Source organism: Macaca mulatta, chromosome 4, assembly GCF_049350105.2.
Source record: "Macaca mulatta isolate MMU2019108-1 chromosome 4, T2T-MMU8v2.0, whole genome shotgun sequence".
NCBI lineage: Eukaryota > Metazoa > Chordata > Mammalia > Primates > Cercopithecidae > Macaca > Macaca mulatta.
Window position 1 is genome coordinate 181839078 of NC_133409.1, and position 9780 is coordinate 181848857.

The window sequence follows — 9780 nt, forward strand, 5'->3', positions numbered from 1 at the left end:
GGTATCCAACCCTGGAGGGGGGCTTACCACTGTGCCCCACATCCGTCAACCCGTGCCAGTGGGGAGGGAGAGCGGGCAAAGGGCAGAACACTCCCTGGGCACAGGAAAGAAAACAAAAGGGGCACAAAATTGGTTTCCTCAAAATCAAACCCTTGCCTTTCTGTATCTTGCCTGGTTTTCTTTCTAGTTCCTTTCACCTTCTGGTTTTTGTTTTGCCAGAAAAAGCTAGGGTGAAGTAAAGAAAGAAATAATAGAAAACGTTTCTTCCACTCTTTCTCCTGAGAAGACTCACAATCAGAACCTGGCCTGTGTTACTCAAGGCACAGACCCCACACCATGTCAATTACACCACTGGAGGGGGTGTGGGTAGAGTTGCACAGCTGCCTGCTAGGGAGTAGAACCTGGCATCCATTGCTCTCAGGGTGCCCGAAGACAAAATCAGCCCCTAAAACAACTATTTGTTATATACATTTTATTGAAAAAAATTTTACAACAAAATATTTTGGCAAACTGTAAAAGTATACATAAGTGCAAATATATCCTCCTTTTAAAATACAAGCAAAGTGTGAGTATACACGAAGGTCATAAAAATATCTTTAAAATATGGTGGTAGAAAACAACCTTGTAAAAACGTTGTATTGTCACAATACTGAAAACCACTTTCTTAAACTAGACACATTGTTTCTAAATAATTCCTTAATAATGTTCTTTGGCACCTGTATCCAAATGTAGTGTTTGGGGAAAATGAGTCTCCCACTCAGCTAGGCAACAAGAAGAGGCTTTCTTGAAATCTTGTGCTTAGCACTGCCTTTTTGAAAAGCACACAAGTTTTCTTAGACAAACACACACACACACACACACACACACACACAACTTGTCTGCTTTTTTCAGACCCTGATTACTGAAGGCAATGAAGATCCCAGAGTTACACGTTGATGCCTGACGCATGGCACATTTTCCCACCTCCTCAATCTGCCCTCTCCCTCATGTGGGAGCGTGCAGGTGTTCGGACTGGGAACGCTACCTTGCCAACGGTTGTCCTTCTTTCAGCAGTAGGCAAATAACAGTGACCAACGCGATCCTGGGCATTCTGGCTAAGTGGCAGGTGTGCGGCTTACTGCTATCCGTGTGCATGTGACGTGAATCCGTCCCAGTTTCTATCTGCCCCCTCTGAGGAGGGGAGAGGAGAGAGCGGCCATCACTTGGCCTCTTTCCGTTCACGTTCACATGACGCAGGGCTTAATATCCTGACAGACGCTCTGGTGGTGATGGTGATAATACGACCCGCTAGCTGAGGGATGGAAGGAAGAAATCCCATTGAAGTTGAGGACAAAATCTTTTCTGTCACACACTGGAGTAGAGTGATGCTGGTAACGGGGCAGTCCCACTGAAAGAAGAAAGAAAGAAAGAAAAAACCTCTTCAGAAACAAAGTCATCCAGTTGATGGTGGGGTGTCTTATTTTGCCTCAGGGTATAAAAGGAACTGCCGTGCCTTTTAGTACATGGCTAGACAACTGGCAGAGAAAGCCCAGCTTTAGAAGTATCTCAAACACGACAACTGCGGGTCATAGAATGGCCTTGGAATCATTATGTTTTGTTTTGATGCTCGCACAAACACAAAGCAAGGTCCCCCTCAAGGGGGGTTCTTATGTCCTGGAAATCCAATTTTATTCTCTGAGGCTGGGGTGTGCACTTTCATCTCAGAATGAGCACAGGTACCGGACAACTAGACCCAGACTCTGGTTCCTGGCACGGCCTGTGCTGCCCTGAACCCTGGCTGCAGGGAGGGCCAACCACCCTATCCCAGAAACACCACTGCGGCCTTCTTTCTTGTTCTGAGCCTTGTTTCCCAACTAACTGGGCCGGTCAGAGCCGCGATCGCAGAGGAATGCTCCCTGGGCCAAAGGGGACGATAGAAAACAACCCAAATGCAAGATGAAGGGATGGGGCAGAAAAGCACGCGTCTTCTCCTGCCCCTCCGCAGGCATCTTCGTGAGTCCCGAACGTCTTAGCTTTCCTCTAGGGAAGTCAGGACTTCAGGGCGCAGAGAAATGCCCTTTGGTCCGAAGCAACTGGCAGCGCGAGGAGTCCCTGCGGTAGCCCCAGGCTGGAGGGGGACAGAGAAGGCCCGGACCCTGCTCTCCCGGGACGGCTCCCCGGTCCCGGGCCTGCGCCCGGCCGCTTCACTCCCACCCGCCGCTGGCTTTTGCTTTTGCTTTCTCAGCGCCTCCTGGCCCCGGGGCACAATCAGCCTGCAGTGCCCTGCGCACTGGGCCCCGAGGCTACTGGACCCGGCCCTCTCGGCACCGGGCTGCGTTAGGTCCATTCGCCCGGGTCTTTTCTTAATTACCCGAGTGGTGTGGGGACCATAAAGTGCACGTCGCTTCGGGCCGCACTCAGTTTTTCAGTGCAAGAAAACCGTACCCAAGGCCCGCCGGGCTCGGGCCCTGCTCGCGTGGCCTCCGCTCCGCCGTGCCCCCGCAATGACTGAGCAAGGAGGCTGCTCAGTGGCCGCCGCCTACTTCCTTGCCCGCAGCACCTACCCGAGCGCGCCCGGCGCTGCTCTAACGCAGCTGCCCTGTCCCGAGAGCACCGATGTGTGCAAGGAGCTCTGCACACTGGTGTGTTCGCTCGTCGGGTTTAAGCAAAGCTCTGATGGCAAGTCCTGGACCACAAAGTAGCAGGCTGGGCAGGACAGACGGCGAGCGCTCACACCTGCCCACGAAGGCGGCCGTCGGCGCTTTGATGTGCTGGGCGGGATGATAGAAGCCCGAGCTCCCTCCTGAACTGCTCGCAGGGCTTAATGAAGAACTCCAGGGCAGCCCCTGTGCTGGCGGGGGGCACATGGACCGTGTTCACCAGGCCCAGGAGCGGAGGGCGCGGCCCTTGTGGTGTGCTGGGGGAGGGAGGGTTGTGCTGGGTGTGTGAGCGTGGACATGTGCCGATCTGTGTGCTGGGGAGACCGCCTTGGCCACCCCCGCCCCTTGCCAGGCCCCCAGGTCTCAGTGGGCCCCGGCCCAGTGGGCGGCGCGCTCCCAACGAGGCCCCGCGGGGTCCTGGTGCATCCGGCCGGCTCCTCTAAAGCCTCCGCCTCTGGCGCTCCAGGGACATGGCAACAGGGCTGGGTGGGTATTCCATAGGGCCAGGAGCAAGAGAGCGAGGAAGGAAGGGCAGAGGGTCCCTGTCGGGCGTCGGGCCTGAGCTATTGTCTCCCCTGAGCGTTCCCAGACTCGGTCGGGGGATTCTGCGAGGCTCTCAGGGAAGGCCGGCCGCGGGAGGCCGCTGGGTAGGGGCACAGAGGCCGGCTTGCTCTGCTGGGCAGTTTTCGCCCGGTCTAAGACAGTAATGTATCCAGATTCCGAAGTTTTGGGGGCTTGTGCGTGCGCCCCGTGTATGAGGTGGGGCGAGAGCTGCCTTGAAGAAGGGTCAGGAGTCTCCTTCCTGTGTGTTTTTCTTCTTCCTAGAGTACGGTTTCTCCAAGGCTGCTAAGCCTTAGAGTCTGGGTTTGAGGTGCGTGGGGCCCAGTGGAGAGGAGGAGAAGGGGAGCGGGGAGGGCAGCCGGCAGGCTGGGAGAAGAGCAGGCAGGCCGGGAAGGGAAGGGGCCAGTGCACCGAGGGTGTGTGTGTGTGTGTGTGTGTGTGTGTGTGTGTGTGTGTGAGTGATTGACAGCCGGTCCGAGGGGATATAAAAATAAGAGGAGAAGGCCGCCTGTATTGGTTACTTGTTGAAATTCCCATAAAATTGAACAAGATTCTGTTCTCAGTGGGTTAAGTCAGGCTAAAATCCTCTCCGGTGTGGTCCTGCCGAGACTGTCTTTGTTTGGTTAACCTCTGAGACCCACATTTAAAAGGCCTATTTGGGAAATTTCACCGTCCAGGGAACCAACATCTTTTGCCCATTTCTGGGCTTCCCTTCTCCCCTGGTGCTCACGCCGCACACCGGCTCAGAACACATAAAGCATACATCACCCTACAAGCCACTGTTGTCTCATTGCTGTGGGAGGCCAGTGTGAGAGAGCAGCCTGGGGCCTTCCCTTTGACTGGCAGGCCCATGGGATTTTAATCTGCAGCCCTAGATCTGGAGGGAGGGGTTAATGTAAGGGTTTATCTCTATTCTCCAAATTAACCTGGTCAAATATTCAAATTCCCTCTTCCATCCCCACCATCTCCTCCCACCTTTCACCGCCTTCAGCAAGTCAATAAATTTTCATAATCTGCAACCAACACAATGTAAACCAGGCACACCACAAGTGGCATCCACAGGGCAGGCGCATTTCCCAGGGGAGTCCCAGCAGGGTCCTTCAGGTCCTGCCACCCAGGACCTCTATCATCAATGTGGGTCCATTTTCGGGGGGAGGCAAGGAAGGGAAGGAGACTTCAACAGTTTGGTGACCCCCTCCACTGGCGAATGTCCCTTTAGTGAAAGATCCTGGGAGCCAGCTCTGTCCCTCCCACCCCCCTGCTCTTAACACTTGCCCAGCTGCAAACATCTCCCTACAGACACCCCAACATACAGAACATCTCTGATTCTGACATTTACTTTGGGACAAAAGTACAGCAAAATGAACTCAAGAAAAAAAAAAGGACAAAAGGAACTAGACACAGCTTCCTGACCAAGTTCCCCAAAGGTCACATGCCTTCTCTCAAAGCTAAGTCAGACTCTGAACGGGAGACCTGCAGTCTCCTGCACAGGGATCCCCATAGAGTCCAGGAGACTTGACACCATGCTCACAGCAGCCAGACAATTCTGAAGGTTCAGCTGCTGGCCAGGGAGTAAGACCCTGATCCCTGCTCCCGCGAATAAGGTACCGGCTCTCACCAGCATCCGCTTTTCCCAGTGCCCTCAGACCTCCTGGCTTGGGGTCCCTGTTTGTGGGAGTGGCAGTGGCCGCCAGCCCTGGAGGCCTAGAAGCGATGCGCACAGTTAGCTGCGCTGGAGCGTGCTGCGTTACCTGAGAGGTCCTCGCGGGCGTTCTGGTGCAAGTAGCTCTGCTCCAGCGAGTAGGAGGACATGCTGGAGTGCAGGCCTGCGGAGGCTGCGGGGTTGCTGCTCGGCGTCAGGGCAGGCGGCTGCTTGAGGTAAGGCGAGGCGCCAGGCGAGCTCCAGTGCGCCGCAGGGCTCGTGTAGGGCGAGTGGCATTCGATGGCGCTCGCCATGGCCGGGGACGAGGGCACCGGGCTGCTGCTGCTGTCCGGCCCGTAGTCGCCGCCGCCGCCGCCCCCGGCCGCACCGACGCCCCCGGGTCCCGCGGGCACCGGGCAGCTGGCCATGTAGGTGGAACCCGGGTTGGGCGACATGTGCGGGACGTGGTGGTGGTGGTGGTGGTGGTGAGGGTGCGCGTGGCTCGGGGCGCCGGCGCCGGCGTCGTAGCCCGCGGGCATCATGTCGAGGCCGCCGTAGCCGCCCTGGCTGTGGCAGCCGAGCGGCGCCGACGGGGGCGCCTGGAAGTCGAAGCCCTGGGGCAGCAGCGAGGCCCCGAAGCCCAAGCCGCTCACCACGCGGTGGTACATGGGCTTGAGCGCCTGGCACTTCCGCCTGAAGCCTCGCGGCCGGCGGCGGAACGAGCCCTCCTCGAACATGAACTCGCTGGCCGGGTCGATGGTCCAGTAGTGGCCCTTGCCGGGCCGCCCGAGGCCCTTGGGCAGCTTGATGAAGCACTCGTTGAGCGAGAGGTTGTGGCGCACGGAGTTCTTCCAGCCCTGGTAGGCGCCGCGGAAGAAGGGGAAGCGCGCCTGCAGGAACTGGTAGATCTCGCTGAGCGTCAGGCGCTTGCTGGGGGAGCTCTGGATGGCCATGACGATGAGCGCGATGTACGAGTAGGGCGGCTTCTCGGGCCGCCGCAGCCCCGAGCTCGCCTTCTTGGCGCCCCCGCTCCCGGCGCCCGCGCCGCCGCCGCCGCCCGCGCTCTTGCAGGCAGCCGAGGGGGCGCCGGCCGAATTGGAGGAGGACGAGGACGAGGCGCAGGAGGCGGAGGACGACGACGAGGAGGAGGAGGTGGTCTCCAGGGCGGCGGCGGCGGCGGCGGCGGCGGGCGGCGGGCTCATCAGGGCGGCCTGGAGCGCGCCTGGGACCGGGCTGCACGCACGGCGGAGCGGGGCCGGCGGCGGCCCGCCCTCGGTGGTCATCTGGGACCCGGGAGCGAGGCCGGGCCGCGAGGGCGGGCCCCGGGCGGGGAGCGGAGGCTCCGGAGCGGGGTCGGCCCAGAAGCCCGGCGAGCGCCCTAGCCCGCCGCCCGGGCTGCAGCCGTGGCCACTCCGGGCCAGCGCTTCGGCGTCGCCTCCCTCAGCTCCTCTGGGGCTTCTGGCGGCGGCGGCAGCGGCGGGCGGGAGGCAACGCCCGGCGCATCACTCCCCGAGCCGCGGGCCCTGCCTTGCGCAACGGCCTCCCAGGCCGCGGGGCCGAGCGCCGGGCAACTGCGCCCGCGAGTGGGACCGCGGCCTGGACCCCGGGGACGAGCCCGACGTCTCCCTTCAGGAGCGCTCCTCGCTCTGTCTCTCGGACTTCCTCCCTCCCTCGCCCTCCCCGGCCGCCCTCCTCGCTCCCTCCCTCCCTCCCTCCCTCCCCCTACCCCGCCCTGCCCCCTCCTCGCGCCGCGCCGCGGCGGGGAGGGCGCGCTCCGGCCGCTGTGCTCACTCCTCCCCCTCCCAACCTGGCGGCCGCCTCCCTGTCTTATCTGGCTCCCCGCTCTCCGGGGTCTCCTCGCTCTTTTCATTCCTCTCTCGGCCTCTTCCCCTTTCCCTCACCCACCCTCTTTCGAACTGAGGGATCACAGACTCTCCCGTTTTGCTAAGAGGACGACCCCCACCCCTAGCAAAACTGGACCACCTCTGACTTCATGAAATCTTCTTTCTATTTGCCCCCTACAGCAGCCCCCGCTTCCCATCCCAGGACCCTGCCGCCCCCAGCGGAGTGGACCCAGCCCCGCCCCTCCGCCCCCTTCCTCCTCCTGGCCCGCCGGGCTGAGTGGTGCTGCTGCGGGTGCGGCTGCTCGGAGCCTCCCTGGCCGCCCTCCCCAGGGCCGATACTGACTCCATCTGTCAACTTCGTTTAGACTTTGCCGCCCTCAGCCACACGCCGGGGTGCCAGACGCCCAAAGGTAACGTGCCAATCCTCTCTCTTTCTGGCAGGGCCACTAGGCTCCCCGACAATTGTTAGGGCGACTGCGGGGCGCCGCAGGGTTGCGGGCCGCTGGCGACCGTGGACGTTTTCAGAACTTTGAGCAGAGGGATTTAGACTGAGAAACCTAAGCCAAGTTTTAAAGACTGGAAACCTGGATCTCATGGAACTCATGGTTGCATTTGCTTCCACTTCTTCCCCCCACGCCCCCGCCCCAGTTAGTGTTTTGTAAGAAAAAAATGCAAAAAGAAAAAAAGAAAGAAGGAAGGAAGGAAGGAAGAAAGGAAGAAAGAGAAAGACCCAGAGATAAGCGAGATAGCTGTATTTATATGCAGTCCTGAGGGGTGTGCTGTCACTAGATTTACGTCCTCCGTCTTACCATGGCCCACCCGAAACTGTGCCAGTTCTCAGCTAACTCCTGTCCGAGAACACTTCTCCCTAGTTGTGGCTAATTCCTCCCTAAGTAAGAGTCGGGCTCTGAGAGAGATGTGCCCTCGGGATCAATCATTTCCAATGAGACCCGACAGTTAGTTATTGGATTACACGTGCGGGGAAATGTAGTCCGACCAGGGATAGGAGCTGGAAGAGGGAGGAGGAGAGCAGGAGGCCGAAGCTGGCGGGGCCTCCCGAGGGCTGAAGGGGGAGGCCCAGAAAGAAGGTGCTGCAGACCAGGGAACCAAATGGGAGGCAGAGCTGGGCACCCCGCTGCGTCTAGGCTGAAAGGACGGAGGTGCACGGGTGTGCCTGCTGGGGAGCCTGGGGAGTTGGAGGAGGCCGGAGAAAGGGAGGTTGTGCAGTGATCAGAAGGGAGACACCAGGCAGATAGCCTTCAACTTTCAGCCGCACAGCCGAGGCAGGCCCCTTGGGGCGGCAGGAGCCCTGTGTGCCCCTGGAGTGCTGGGGGACTGCTCCTGGCTGAGTGTGCTGGTGGGGCTGTAGATGCAGAGAGGGCGGGTGGGGAGGGGAGGGGTATGTGGGAGGGGTGGGCCGGGGCTGGCCCCAGACAGTGACCTGAGGTTGAGTGGAAGCAGGCTTTTTCCATCAGACCCTGCCTGGATACCACACACAGAGGCCGAGTGTCAGTTTACTGCCCTGAGCCGGCTCCTTCTCCCTAAGCTCCACAGTAATTAGACAAAGAAAACCTAAATTAGCTGAACAGGCGTCGACAGCTTCCTCCAGAGCACCCCTGGTACCTACATGGGAATGTGTCCGAAAATGGCTTGATTGTAGCCGAGAGTCAGCTAAGAAAACACCGCCAAACCGAACTCAGTTTACCACTCATTTCCAATAGAAAAAAGAAACAAGTCGCTCTTTTCCGGGTGGGATGTTTTGATTGGGTTGGGGTAGGGGCTGTGCAGTTGTTTCCACTTTCTAAGAATTTCTGACTGACTGCTGAGCGTTTGTGGGGGGTGGGTCTCCATGTATTTCATGATATTTTTTCTCTTGCCCTCATTTGTCATTTTATGTGGAGTAACTTAAAAATACGTAACTAAATATAAAAGTAAATATAATGTGTTCACTAAACCAATGCTCTAAGTGCCTAAAATATAATTATTTTCATAAAATAGAAGCTGGAATGGGGAGGACAGATAGGATCTTAAAGGAGTTCTACTGACACAGAGTTCAGTGTGTGTGTGTGTGTGTGTGTGTGTGTGTGTGCACGCATCAGCCCAGGGGAGAAGCTTGTGGGGAAAAGGACAACTATCTCACTTGTAGTTGGGGTTGGGGAGCAATGGGCTTTGGAAACATTCAGCACTCATTGTCACTTAGCCACGGACTCTCTCTGTTTCTCTGTGCCTGAAAATTATATGTATTTGGATCTTAGGGAATACAGATCCAACCTTTTAAGAGCAGGCCTTAAAAGGTTTTAGGACCTGGAGACTGAAGAATAAAAGACGCTAACCCTAAAATCCAGGCAGGACCAGTGATAACCTTCTGTACTAGTAGCTCCCAGGTTTCGGGTCATCCTCTGAGAATAGGATGGACGCTATGGAGCCAGTTTCCAGAAAAATACTTCCAATTTGCCTGGGATTTTAGGAAGTCCACAGGTACGCATTAAAACAAACCAACAAGCAACAAAACAAAACAAAAACAAAACAAAACAAAACAAAAACCCAGATTATTTTAGTTTCTACCAATTCAGCTGGTAAATTATGAAGGATTTTTAAAAGGCTCCTGTCTCCATCCAAGTAACAGCAGTATCCATTTTACTGAAACTCTAAACTTGCAAGAAGTCCCACTTAGAGTGTGGTGAGTGTTACGAGGGCCGGCCAGGTCGTGGAAAGGCAGTGGACATTGGAGAGCACTTAGGGCCAGGAGCCGGTCTGCTGACTTCCCTCTCTGCAGGAGTCTGCATACTGCCCCTGTAGACCCTGAACTCCAGAAAGATAGGCAGCTTGGGGCCTTCTTCAGCTATATCAGCAGGAAGGCTCCCCTCCAAAACTCTTTCTTGGATACCCCACTTCTGCCTCTGGAAACTACTCTCATAGACCACCACTGGGTCTATAATTACTAAAGCCCTGCATCTGTGTGTTACAGACCTCATAGGTACCATCTTGTCACCCAATAGCTGGCCCAGATATCATCCTCCTCCTTTTGAGATGAGGAAACTGAGGCTCAGAGACTGAGTGACTGGCTACAAGTCACACAGGGGCAAGTGACAAA

At 57.2% G+C, this 9780-nt stretch overlaps 1 protein-coding gene across 1 annotated transcript; it reads right to left on the reverse strand.

The window, feature by feature from the left end:
• Positions 1-457: 457 nt before the first annotated feature.
• On the reverse strand, positions 458-6490 carry FOXF2 (forkhead box F2). Its single transcript, XM_028847892.2, has 2 exons — positions 4952-6490; positions 458-1387 (listed from the first exon to the last, which is right to left on the reverse strand). Exons 1-2 carry the CDS (start codon positions 6123-6125, stop codon positions 1224-1226), a joined length of 1338 nt encoding a protein of 445 aa, XP_028703725.2. The 5' UTR covers positions 6126-6490; the 3' UTR covers positions 458-1223.
• Positions 6491-9780: the final 3290 nt, after the last annotated feature.

Bases quoted from the DNA above. Each gene is read 5' to 3' on its own strand.
- FOXF2 (XM_028847892.2), bottom strand. From the start codon at position 6,125: ATGACCACCGAGGGCGGGCCGCCGCCGGCCCCGCTCCGCCGTGCGTGC. The intron at 1,388-4,951 runs GTAACGCAGCAC...TTCTTCTTTCAG, and splicing joins CGCCCGCGAGGACCTCTCAG to TGGGACTGCCCCGTTACCAG.